The following is a 14,080-nucleotide window of genomic DNA, read 5'->3' on the forward strand; positions in this document are numbered from 1 at the left end:
CTGCAGTGCGGGTGGTGACATGACCAACATCGGGGGAGCTTGATCTTGGTTTTGTATATATTTGTAGATATTTGATTATTTCTATTGTTATTATACTCTTTTTCATTATTATAGTTTATTAAAACTGTTTTAACTTTCCAACCCGTAAGTCTCTCTCCCTTTTCCCTTTCCTTTTCCCTTCTGGGCGGGGGGAGGGTTAACAGAAAGCATCTGCCACAGGTTTAATAGCCGGCCCAGCCTTAAACCGTGACAGATTGCTTTCTTCTTTTCTCAGCAATTGTACCATTTTTTCAAACATAAAAAAGCAACTATGGAGCTTATCCTTTAGAAATGTACATGATCCAAGCTCACTTCCTAGGAGATAAAGCCAATCAGTTTACCTGCCTCTGAAGAGCTTCTTTGCTGTTTATGTTTACTTAAACCCTCCATGACATCTTGAATTCTCCACAGTTCCTTCTGAATCTGAGCACGCTGTATCCCTGCTGACTCAGTCTGCCAGTAAATAAACAGCATATATAGGTGATAAATTAGAATACATTGCAAGCAGAAAAAAACCCAGAAAACCTTTGTATTTCTTTAGACTACACTGCATATCCTTCCCCAATGAAGGAAAATAAAATGCAGTAATGACACTTTCCCATAAAAATGCAACATTCAAATATTGTCAGAAACAAAAAGTATAAGATCAAGTAATTTCAAACTGCTTCAGTTAATTTGACAGCAACTTGCTAGTTCAAACTCCACTTAAGAATAGAACTGTATCTACTATCTCCAAAGAAAATCCAAGCAAACTTTGCGCAGGAGTCCTACATACAACACAAAAAAAAGGAATCTTGAGTTCCAACCCTAAAATAGGTGGAGATGAACATGGTGTTTGCATACTAGCATATAATCTTGTGGGCCTTTTGGCATCCATGGCCATGCATGCTTTGGACTGTGTAACACAAATTTCTCAGCTCTTGGGCTTCCTTGTAATCTCCTTTTCATAGCTGCATAGAAAATCAATCCCTGGAGCAAAAAGCCTTTAATGCCTCCCAGCATGGACCACACCCCTCTGCCTATTCCAGATAATGTATGCACATCTGTGTGTGTATGTGTGTGTCTCACAGAAAGATCTCCTTAGAAATTCAGAACTTTTACTAACTGTCCAGTCCTCCAAAGCACAGTGAGCTAGTAAGATACACGTCAGAATTCTTCATAGGTAAGACCTGAAGCAATGCTTAGAATATTTTTTATTATAATTTATTTTGATAGAATGATTTAATTACACTTGAAAATATTCAGTTAGATGGAAGGATTTGTGAAGATTTACTATGACTGCCATAGCAATTATGGTCTAAGAAGACTACCCTGTTTTCAACAGCATCACTGAAACAGAAAGAGGAGGCTTCCAGACACAGGAAAACCAGTGCTGTAGCTTCAAAAAAATAGGAAAAGCTGAAGACCTCAGAACTTACAAACTTTTAAGTTCTTTTTGTACCTTTTAAGTTAATGCACCACATGTCCCCGTTTTTTCATTTGTGTGGTTTTTAAACAAAATCATAGAAAATGAAAGTGACTTAAATGTACTTTAAGACCTATGCCATACCTGAATTTCTCCAAGCCGATCGAGTTGCTCCTGCATATGGTTCCTTGTTACAGTTACATCATACTCCAATTTATCATATTCCCTCCAAGCTCTTTCCAGTTCCTAAGTATATAACAGAAGTAAAGAATTACAGATGCACATTCAAGTAAAAAAAAAAAAGTATTTTTCTTTATTCAGTGGCACGAAACTTCAGGAAGTAATGCATAAATAGATATCAGCAATAAATAAACATGTATTTTAGAGAATGTAATGTTTAAAGAGCTATTTGATTTTCTAATGGTACTGAGCGGAATTCAAACAGCATTTTGTCTTTTCACAGACAAAAAGGATAGGCAAGGGCAAAATCTTCAGAATATGTCTTTATAGTCAGCAGGCACGTGGGTCTTAAGCTGTCCTTCCACTGAGGCAGAAAACCCACAAAAATGGATCCAACTTTCTCTCTTTTATCACATAGAATGCATATGTGTGAGTGCACAGCATGTGTGTATATTCGCAATGTATTATGCAAGACAAATGTAAGTCATCCAACCCTGTCTGTAAGCTTACCAGTGAACACCCCAGGCCTGCTAATATACTGTTATTTTACATATGTAAAACTACAAACATCAGAAGGGAGAAGGTGAAAAAAGAAAATCTTCTTTGAGGTCAGCTCTATCATCTCATTTTTTAAGCCTACATCAAGCAATTTACTCAATTTAGCATAAATTAAAAAGTTAATGAGGGAAAGTATATCTTGAGGATTTCCTTTCCCCTAATTCCCTTTTCCTTGTCCAACCAATTCCTTTTGCAACATAGTCTAACAATCAGACTAAAACCAGTATTTCAGGGCCTACTTCATATCAATTTCACCACAGTAAACCACTGGAATTTGACACTGAAATACCTTTTTGGATATATATGTAAGCAGGCAAAAAATGATTCTTTGCCTTGTCGTTTCAGTGTAGAAACCATCATGAAGCAGAAAAGGACAGTAAAATAGCAATTCCCTTCCCTTAATTTTTTTTTTTTTTAAGGCTTTTGGAAGTGCATAACTTGAAAGATCTTTTAAATATAATGGCCCACTATTAAGAGAGACCATGACAGTGTAATCTTTTCTTCTTTTCACCCTGCAGCTGCTTTTGCTTAAAAAAAGTCCCCCATCTGATCGAATATAAAGTTTGTGCTTGCTACTATTTTGCCATGATGTACAATAGCTTATTTGCATTATTTACTTTTTCTGTAATCAATTTTGCATATTATAAAGATGAGAATTACCACACCAATTAAAGTCAGTATGCCCTCATTCCTGGCAAAAAAAAACCAAAAAAAAACAAAAAAAAAACAAGGAAAGACTACTCAATGAATACAGTGAAAAGATCACTTTCCAGCTGCCTTTGACAATAATATAAGCAAGTAAAAGACAGCCAAGTTTTATTGGAACGTAATGAAAAAATAACCAAAACCAACCCAATTAAGAATATGAACACAAAGATAATCATTTAACACTTCACTGAGTTTTACTGGCAAGAATGTATTACTTACTGCAGTAGCTCGCGATACTTCTCGACAAGTGCTAAGTAGTCCGTTCTGCAAGTCATCTCTCTGTAAGACTACATTTTGTATGGCTGCGGGATTATCTGCATTCATTTCTATCTCCTGACTTGCTGATAGCAAAGCTTGCTCAAGCGTGTACTATTACAATAAAAAGAATTATTTTTAATGTTCTGCATCATTGGGATGATTTTCGGTTTATTTCAGTTATTAATGTTCTGACAACAAGCATGTAAAATAACAACCACTTTAGGTAATAAATACAATTATCCTACTTTCTCCTTGTGTAGCTGTTGAAGCTTCTCCTCCAGTGCTTGTACAACTTTATCTTGTTCGCATAAACGGCTAAGCTTAGCCTAGTATATAACAGAAAATGATCGCAATTAGGATTTCATTCTTAACATCTTCAGTAATCAAACTACAACTTGATCATATCATTACATGAATCTATATAAAATGTTATTACCACAAAATATGAATTCTAAAATTATGAAAGCATCAGTTTTGCATTTTCAAATTAATCTTAAGAAACTCTCTTAAGATACTATGAAATGTGTTAATATAACTTAAAACAGCATGGCTCAAAACATATAATTTATGACTCTACAGCTAAATCTTTACAACTTAATAGTAAGTATTAAATATCAGTTTAATTTACATATTCCTCAGTATTATAAAGAATATTGTATACATTCAGTCTTTCCCATGGTTTATTTCAGGTGGTAGTTTTTAATAGTTAGTTACTAGTACTATCCATGCTCTGCTCTGTTTCAGCTGCAGTCGAGGCTTGGCTATGACTAAAACTGTTCCAACTCCAGCTCCAGTTTGAGCAAATAACTGTTCAGCGCACTTTAACCAATTTGAAACAGTTTACTCTTCTATCTGAACAACCTTTTTGGTTCAGTTTGTGCTGCTCTGACTTTTTAAGATAACACTGGAAGCCTGCTTTCTTTTTTACTCTTAAAATAACGTCCCTTAAATCATTATGTCTACTCTTAGTTGCATTGTGCAAAAATGACTAGACATGCATATGTATGCATACACAGTATGACTAGATGTGTGTATTTTTCACCACCAATTTTACACCAAGCCCCTTTTCTTTAGTAACTAGCAACCCAATACTCTGAATGCTAACTACCCATGCCAAATTTCAGTTTTGGAGTACCAGTCATATTTCCGGAGAAATTACATTTCTCATGCTTGTAACTGAACTACAACTACAGAGCTTTTCCCTTCTAAAGTAATTAATTCCTTTCTAGAAGCAATTCATCTCCGAACAGATACAATACTTGAAGTGTCAGCCTAAAATGTAATACTTCCTTCAAGTTAGCAGTTTATTACAAAAAGAGTCTTATGCCCCTCAATTTCACAAAGCAATTTCTGTTGGTAATCACCTATATGAAGTGCTTTTCAAACCCAAAAGTCAAGGGGGAAATTATTATCAAAAAGAAGAGACAAATACCAACATTTCCAAGGAAGAAGAAATACAAATGACTTACATCAATATCCAGCTCTTCAGTTCTATATTTGTATAGGGTACCCCTACATTCTTCTTGTGTTAACTATAAGGAAGAATAATATTGCCATAAAACAACTTAATTGGACTATGAAAATGAAACTACTGTTCAGCTTAAGAGTTTTAATACAGAAATCAGCTTTTGCTTGAAAGTCAAACAGACCACATTGAACAACGTATTTTTAGCCAATACATATTAATGAAGATAAGTAAATGGAATGTCAAGCAGACTGTCAGTAGAAAGTTGCATGAACTTAACAGGCTGTGTTTCTAATGCAAACTGCATTTTTAAAGATGGACAACTAACTCAATCAAACATGGATTATGTAGGAAGATGAAACTGCCAGAGTACACCTAGACACTGTTATACATAATTATGTACGTTTTCTTATGTGCATTATAAATACAGGGGCTTATTCTACTTGGAATTAACCATTCTAGGCCCACTAAGGTCAAGTGTATTCACAAGGATGTGAATCTGAAATCAGAACAGAATGACCTAAGTATATAAAATATGGGTAAAATACCTCGTTACAGACATATGCCCAGTAAGTGCTATCAAATACCTTTCTGCCTAGTTTTTCATATGGATTCCCTCCCCTCTAAGAGAGTATTACCAGAAATGCCATAAGCTGAAGCCCTTCTATTTTATCTCTGGACCTAGGCAAACTTGTCTCCCCATGCCAGTCAGCATGTAAGGTAATCTCAAACTACTTTCATACAGCTCCTCACATTTAAGTTCTTAGCTCTTTCAGTCTTTGAACTGACCAGTAGCAAGATTTAAAAATATTTCACGTAAAAAAAGGTAGCTCCCCATTTTAGAATAGACTGTCACATACAGTAACTATTTAATGTCCTCTACAGCAAGTATTGGCATTATCAACCTTCGTATTTTAGTTAATTAAAAACATGTGTGCACTGAGTCCCAACATAGATGCTTTCCTTTCATGTGCCTGTCATAATTAGGTCATCGTGACTTAATAGTGTAAGAAAGACTATAAAAACACAAGTCCATGTTAGAGGACACTTATAAATAAAAGGACTAGGGAAGGGTTAATCAGACAAGCATTCCAAACATACAGTAAATCTTCAACACACTTAAGTGTTTCATTTCAATACATGATGTCCACATACCTCATGCAAATGCACCTGGTGACAATTTAGAAGTATGTATAGTGTATTAAAACCACACAGTAACTTTCTTTGAAATGGACATTTTATGAAAATGAGTGTTGGAATACAAAAAAAAGCCACAGCACTTTTGCACCTTATGAATGTCACAAAAATTAACTCCTACTATTGTAGATTTGTGTTTTTTAACTGTTGATTTTATCACAATGAGAGAAAAATGAGGAATGGAAATATTTAAAAAAACTCATAAACATGGCCAAATGTCTAACTTACAGAGAAAACCTAGTTGTATTTCACAACAGAAAGATTTTACAAAAGAAAGATTATCCCCTATTAGATAAACGCATCTTCCCAAAACCCTGCTCAGCATTTTATATAGCTTGCCTGGAAAAATGTAATGTTGTTTTTTCAAGCCAGTATTTTTTACACTTTTTTTATTTTTTAAAAAAGAGAGACATCTATTTTTTTGGCATTTCAACCTTAATTATAGCCAAGTTTAAAATAGCTTGCCAATTCAGCATCCTTATCCCTGCCTACCTCCTAAAAGGAATATATTTCAAGTATTCAGGAAACGAAAACACATTTTCCAAGAACACTATACACGTGCTAATTCTTCTTATTAAAATCCTATCACACTTTTAAAATTGCTGCCAACTTCTTGCTTTTGTCAGCGGTACTAGTTTCCCACAATAGGCACTGCTGGAGAGCCACTTCATTTCAACATTTCTACTGCAATATTTTATGTAGACTTAGCGTGAAAACTCTAAAAATAGTATGAAACATTTAATCCATCTCTGACAAAACAGCAGCTTCTCTTTCCACAGCACATCTATAAATCAGCTTAAGGCAGAAAGTGCAGAATGCTATCACATCCTACTGCAATTATGAGAGGAATTGCAGCAGACAAAATGCAGTAACACATTACCAGCAAGGTTAACAACCTCAGAACCCTGGAAAATGCATTATAAGAGCTACAACAATCAAGTTATCGAAAATGTATTTTGTGTCACGTTCAACAAAGGCCTCTCACCAAATCGTTCCTACAAATACTTGACCAGGACAGTAATTTCAGAGAACGAGTGCCACCTACTGAACCAATGACATGACTTGCTGCCGACTTCTACACTTTTCCTTAGACAATTGCCTACTCAAATACAAAACAGTACATACCTCTTAACATGGTGAATTACACTGCACAGCTCCCAAACATTAAGGAGCAGCACCCTGAACACCTACAAATAGAACTTACCATTTTTGAAAGGCAAACTGCATACGCAGAGTTTGGCCAAACTTGTATCTTACATGTGAAAAGCTAAAGTGACCTTAACTGAATCTCCAGCTTATGTTAGAAATAATTTGTCATCTACTTTACAGTCCCACTGTACAGTCCCCATCTCTTGTCAAATGCCAGTACCAGATGAATCACAAAAGTGGATAAATCCACCACAATGGACACAATATAACATGTCCTTAGACGGAAATTTCTTCCCAAATAAATGCAGATTAGGAAAATCTCTCTCTTGAGACATGGGGGGTTAAACCTATTTAGGCAGTCAATATTAAAAACACGTAAGCAACAGTATTATTTCATTACCTTATAAGCTATTTTCAGATTCCGCTAGCCATTTTTGGTTCAATAAATACACAGCAGGAAATTTCACACCCTGAGAGCACACTAAGCATCTCTGCAAGACTACTGCACTTAGGAAATTAAAACAGGACAATCTAGGACATTTTGTGGGGAGCATGAGGTTAAAGTCAGACTTCCAAGAGGTGCTTTTTTGTTGTTGTTTTTTAAAGCATTTCTTCCTATCAGGAAGCAGGGCAAATGGGCATTTACCCCACAGTAAGGAAGATTCTCCTCTAATTTTGCATAATGCGACACATAACATTTCAAATACAAATTGGAAATACAAGATTTTTAGCTCAAATACAATCATCTTGTGTTCATAACAAACCTGAAAAATATTTCTACCTACAAATCTCAAAATCTAACATGCATAAGTTTAAATGTATGCAGCTGCAATAATAATGATAATGATAATGATGATCATGATGATGATAACAATAATAATAAAGTATGCCATAAACAAGATCTCCCTATCCTTATGGGAGCAAAAAATCAAGGACTATTTATATACATTTTTAATGTATTAAGAACAATTACCAAGCAAAGACCTGGATGTCAGCTTGTTGCACTCATATTTTTGCCCCTTCAGGGAACTCATACACATAAGAGGAACTGAGGATAATTCTACTTTTTAAAATCAGCATATACTGCTTTAGAAAATAAGATTAATATTCTTCACCTAGTATTAGAAAGAAACAAAAAAACCCAAGGTAGAAAAGGGTCCAGGCTGTAAAAAGCCTCTGTTTTTCTTGTCTGTACATATGGAATCATTGCCCTGGCTTATACTTGTAAATTTACAGTACAGTCTGTAGAGCAGACTGATGTAAGTCAAAGTGATTTAAATAACTGTGAAGATGTAACAAATCACAAACAAAAACGTCTTATAAATAATACATTTGAAACAGTATCTATTTTAGTTATTTTACTAAAGAACCGTTAATATTTACAACCAACCAGGAAGCAAGACGCCTTAATTTTTAATTAAATATAAGCTTTTCTTGCTTTCTTTTGCATAACTCTAAATGAGCTCAGTCATAAAACTGAACTGAATAAACTGAAGTAAAGAAAGATCATTTTCTCGACCTGCAGGAACGGTTACGGTTATCAGAAACTAGTTTATCATCTTGACAACAAAACAGGTTTCAGTCGCTTACACAGAGGCTTCTCCCAATTGTTTACATTAGTTTAAAACTGCGGTGGGAAGGATGACTGGTAAACCCAATTTATTTTATTGGAATAAAAAAATTATATGCGTTTAAACTTTAAATAAGTTCCCAGAATTTTAAACAGGTTAGTTTTGCATTACAAAAGTTTAGAAGACTATTTAGGCAGTGAAATTTTGAGTGTATTTTTATCCTTTCCTGGAAGTCAGTTAATGCAGTATTTCATACAGGAAACTTCACCCGTGAAAACAGAAGGTCTTGCTATTCTCCAGTTTATGCAATACAAGGCTCTTCTGCACAAGCTTGCCAGCACGTCACAAACACTCTGACCTGAAGAGGCCACATCTCTAGTGACAAAAGGTTACTCAGTCTTCATGACCTGTTAGATTCACTGTTTCTTTGATAAGAATGTCAAAAAAGGTGCTTATTCAGTGTCAAATATGAAGCAGCAGGGACCTGTACGAGGTGAAGGCAGTGCTGCGTAGCTGACAGCATAGCTTCGTCAAGACAACACTCTGAAATTTACTGGTACCCCTAAATAAGCGGGCAGACTAGCCCAGGCACAGCTATACCTCAGATGTGACTATATTAATATTAGAAGCTGAGCTAGCTTACCCTGATACATCCAAAGCACCTCTGTTCATTATATGTATGTTGAGTTATTAGTCTTACACACTATTACAGAAAATTGATTTGCTTTAAAAAAATCGTAACAGCTAGGCTTCTTTGGAAAAAAACAAAACCCAATTTAATTTAGGGCTTGAAGGCACCTTACTTCTCCCATTCCTCTCCCAAATAGTTCCTTCAGATTCCACGTTAAAGCTCCTGTTTTGCACATAGGAGCACAAATTGGATGATCCTGAAATCAAAGTCACTCACAACCCAACTCCCTTCGGAAAGCTGAGACTTTTCTTTTGCAACTTTTCTGGATCACAAGCAAATCTACAATGTGGACTTGACTTCCAAAAAAAGGAAACATGAAATTAAGCTGCTGCATTTTTTAGAAACATGGCAAAGCATTAATCACTAATAAATGACTGTTTTACATGACAGAACTTCTCCTTTTCTTCAAACTATGCAACCTTTATATGCCATTTTGGCTCACAAGGGCATAAATGCAAGTGTAAGGGAACTGGTCAGATATTCCCTCGCGACTGGCAGCCAGAATTGCACATGTCATCTGCTGCAAAATATCATAGTCACTTAAGTAAGAGCAACATCTTTGTTGCAGTTGAGGCTAGAAACTTCTTAAACATTCTCTGATGTGACAGGAGCTATTCAGTTAAGCCCCAGTATCCCTAAGACACTGCAGTGCCAACAGATGCGTATTGGCCATGCTCATAAGTTAATGCAGGTCTCAACTCACAGACAATATTTCCATTCACATTTCTGATTCTTCTTCCATCTTACCATTTACAACCATCACTAGATAATCTGTAACTGTGCACGGTTAAGTCTGCTGTGACTTTATGAACAGACACTCCCTTTTGGATTTACAGTCCCCAGATCAAAGTAATTTTGATCCTTCCTTTCTTCAGTGGCTAAAAGCTTGGTAGGTGCAAACAAAACCTTGTAAATCCACTTCCTAGAACAAAACAAAATTGCCAGAAATGACCAGGTAAACACCACTCACATGCTTTTGTAGTGGTCAAAAGAAAGAAGCACCTTTGAACACTAATTGCAGAGAATCATGCTAAGACAAATGTTGGAAGCTTATTGGAAGTTTCATGAATTTACTGGACACCTGCATAAAACATCAACTAATTAAATCGTCTAGACAGAAAAAGTTATTCAAAAGTGTACATTTAATACTAAACAACAAAAATGCAGCAAAAGCCATGCTAACGATATTGCAGCATTTTATAGAGCATGGATGACTTGTGGTTTTCCAAAGCAAATAAGAGAAACACCGATGTTATGAATAAATCTGAGGAACAACCAAAACTGTCACTAAGGAAAATTTTCGCAGATGATAAAGCAATTTCATTCACTATCCAAGACCTTACTTGCTGGTACAGTTGCGGTCTTAGCGCCGAGTTCTCAATCATAGTGTGAACCATGGTGATTAAAGGTTCATTCTCTTTCATCTATTTCAAATCAGGAGGAGCATACAGCAAACATCAGTTTACAGCATGGCTAGATTTGAAAGACGACACTGTAAAATATAGCCTCTACTTTAATTTTTTCTAATAATGCAGTAGGTTACATTTTATCCCATGCTTTTTATATATTCCATCATTCAGTAACATCAACATCTGAAAAGTTTAATAATATCAAACACATTATCAAAACCACATAAATGCTCAAAACCAATGTAATATTTATTCACCAACACTCTCCCTTTTTAAAATAAAAATGCTTTAAAGAAGCCCAGCTTTGCACGATATTGAAATGAAAAGTATTATCGGATTATGCAATAGGAACACACAAACCTTTATCAGAAAACCTTTTAAATAATAGATTTAATAACTCAAGGTACATTAAAAAGATATAAGCATTCCCAGCCTTTGAATATGTAAGCATGTATCACAAAATGCCTTTATATACTGCACTGATTTATATACTTAGGAACTTTGAATCATTACTCATTGTATTTATCCACCCCCATATATGGGTGTGAAACTATTTCGGAACTGGTCAGACATTTTCTATAATGGTTAGTATTTATTGAGATGTGTGCAAACGTCAAAACCAGATACTTTGATTATTACAGTAAAAATTACATACATTTAAGATTTCAGAAAAGTATGCAACACAGAAAATACTATGGGATTTTTGGTTTTAAAAAGAAGACTTTCCAAACAGTAAGGGAAAAAATTATGAAAACAATATAGTTTTCCTCTCCAAAAGAAACTGAAAAGTCACTTAATGCACAATCCCCCTCCTATTTTTGTTGGAAACTTCAGGAACTGTTGGAAACTTCAGGGAACTTTAGCAATACCTTTTTCAAGTATGGTTACACAGCAAAGAAGTGTGTGTATGAATATTTATGATCTTTCACTCTGACTTTATGTATATACAGGCACTCACCATGAATTTGCATGGCAAGGTTTTGTTTCACAGATTGAAATGCAACAGAAAGCCTGAGTTTTTGATGCCTTTTGGAACTCCCTGCCCCTAATTATTTAGGAAAAAATCTAATTTGTATATTTGGAGAAGTATTTTGTACATTTGGAGAAGTATTTTTTTTCTCCTTATGAGAAACACATTTTTCTTGTTATAGATTAGAGGACCTTTTTGTTGTTGTTGTTGCTTTTTATACATAGTAAAGTCTGATCAGCTGATAAATTAATCACTCAATAAAGAGTACCTTATCTTAAGAAGGCAAGCTTACGATGCTCTGTTTGTTCAAGAGAAAAAACCCAGACAAGCAACACCTCCCATTTGCTCCATCACCTACAGTATACATAAACAGAAAACTAGTACTGACACAAGAAGTTGTTCTCCCTTTACACTAAAATTTTGTCCAGAGAATGGGTGCACCAGGTGATACCAAAAGATATTTCAATAATAAGATCAACAGTAAGGTCCAAAGCCAAGCAATCAAAGTACAGCTAACTGAAATATTTGTAAAGTAAATATTGCTCTGAGGCTGAAATATTTTATTAGGAGTATACTGGTTTGGATGCATTTTTATTGGGAGGATTTCAACAGCTTCAGGCTCTTTGGCTCATTTTTTTTTACAATATTTCAGATTTTTCCTTTCTGACTGGTAACAGATATTGGCAGAATTAATTTCTGTGGAACTGTTCAAAGATTGTTTTCATCCAGATTAGAAAAGAAGCAAAGTGTATTTGCCCAAAAGATGTTCTGAAGTAATGTTCTGTCCTCCAGTCAGCTCCAACTTTGATTCATAGGACTTCTTCCAATATTTTTACTACCATTGGTGCTTAACTGTGCTTATCTAACACTGTTTGCAAAGGCCAGTTATTTCCAGAAAAGCTCCAGTTCCTTAAGTCCTTGTGGAACAAAGATCAAAAAAACAGATAATTGGTAAAGTAATGCCAACCTAAAAAGCCTTTGTATCAGTCATTAATAGCAAGCTTTTTTCCCCTTTAGGAAATAACGTTTCCAAAAAATACTGACGTTTAACTATTGAGAAGTAAGTTCTTGAGGGAGTGTGTATCTGTCACAAACCTTACATTAACTAAAACTAGTGCAGATACAAGGCAATGTGTACTGAAGAACTGGGAAAGTGAACCAGAGTTTTGTGGGACACAAAGGCAAGTCCCATGCTCTAAAAGGTGAAGAGAATACCTATTTTGTGTTCTTAAATCATTATCATGAGGTTACTCCCACACTAAAGTTGGACACTATTCACATTGAATAAAGAGATCAAGGAAAAAATATTTGCTTGTTCATAACAGAAATAAGCCTTGATTTTCTCTCACTTCAGAAAAAAAAAAATATTATTTTTGTATAGTAAAGGACACCTTTTAGATCCTAGGCATAATACTAATAGTATTATACTCAGAGTTTCTCTAATTAAAGAAGTCACAAAAATTGGAATTAAGGTTTTCATAAACAAACTGAAGTGTGAACTGCCAGATGCCACACAGCAACAGAGCAGTAAAACCAAATAAAATCCAGCAGTCATAACTTTTCTACTTCTAGTAAATAACCCTTTCTCCTCAGAAGTGATGCTTCATCTTTGCTTTTATCTTTACTGATGTAGTATATAAGAGCATTTTCCAGCTGGAAACAATGAAAAAAACACCTCCTTGACATATGACCTATATGAACAGCTACATTATTTATGAGTGAGCATCTGAGTGGGTATTTTGTGTTTTAAACTGTAAAGCCAAGCTATTGACAATTTTTCTCTTCCTTCCTTTTCCTAAATTCTTTTCCGTCTTTGATAACACCCTACACAGATCACATTTCCATATGTGCTGTTCTGGTGGCAGCGATCAGCTGGAATAGTAGCTTCCTACCAGGACAGTTGACCTCACTGATGAGATAAGTCCGTATGTTATGAGTGACAAAAGACTGAGCTCAGATTGGCAGTTTTATCCATCTCCTCTGAGGTTCCTGAAGGTAAAAGCAGTGGCAATAGCATCTGACCAAGCTTTTCTCCCACCTTTGCTCTGCTCTTTAATCTTCTGTCCAAGAAAAGAAGGAAAAAGCACTTTTCCTTCCTGCCTTCTTTTTACAGCAATGCTGCCTTCAGCACAGTCTTTTTTACACCCTACAGAGCCCCTGTCCTTGAGACTCTCTTCTTCCTCTGGGGAGGGAAAAGGAAAAAAGAAGCAGCAGAAAGAACCACAGTGGTGGCTGGGTCAGCTCACTCTACCTTTTTCCAGATAACCTGAAAAATACAAGTAAGAGTAGTATTCTATGTGTTGCTAACATAGGACAGGATTGTAGGCTGAAACACAAGATACCAGATATACTACGGGATATCTGTCAGCATTATCCAAACTCCCTTGTACTATTACAGCCTCCCTTAATTTACTACCTTTTCCCAGAACCACCTTCAGCATCTCAGAAAGAGGGTGGTGAAGAGGAGAAAACAGAAGCAA

The 14,080-nt window shown here is 35.4% G+C and overlaps 1 protein-coding gene across 7 annotated transcripts in view; it reads right to left on the reverse strand.

The window, feature by feature from the left end:
• The window catches only part of PLEKHA5 (pleckstrin homology domain containing A5), a 177,721-nt gene that overhangs the window by 18,720 nt on the left and 144,921 nt on the right, over positions 1-14,080 (reverse strand). For 2 of the 7 annotated variants that reach the window (XM_068400386.1, XM_068400387.1), the window contains exons 13-17: positions 4,618-4,680; positions 3,394-3,474; positions 3,110-3,259; positions 1,589-1,690; positions 381-492 (exon numbers count right to left, since the gene is read on the reverse strand). In XM_068400386.1, coding sequence (XP_068256487.1) covers positions 381-492; positions 1,589-1,690; positions 3,110-3,259; positions 3,394-3,474; positions 4,618-4,680 — 508 coding nt within the window. Of the gene's footprint in view, positions 1-380; positions 493-1,588; positions 1,691-3,109; positions 3,260-3,393; positions 3,475-4,617; positions 4,681-10,564; positions 10,714-14,080 lie in introns of those variants that run through there. The other 5 variants (XM_068400391.1, XM_068400388.1, XM_068400392.1 and 2 more) reach the window with 3 other exon arrangements.

This window comes from Nyctibius grandis, chromosome 5 (assembly GCF_013368605.1).
Source record: "Nyctibius grandis isolate bNycGra1 chromosome 5, bNycGra1.pri, whole genome shotgun sequence".
NCBI classification, from domain to species: Eukaryota; Metazoa; Chordata; class Aves; order Nyctibiiformes; family Nyctibiidae; genus Nyctibius; species Nyctibius grandis.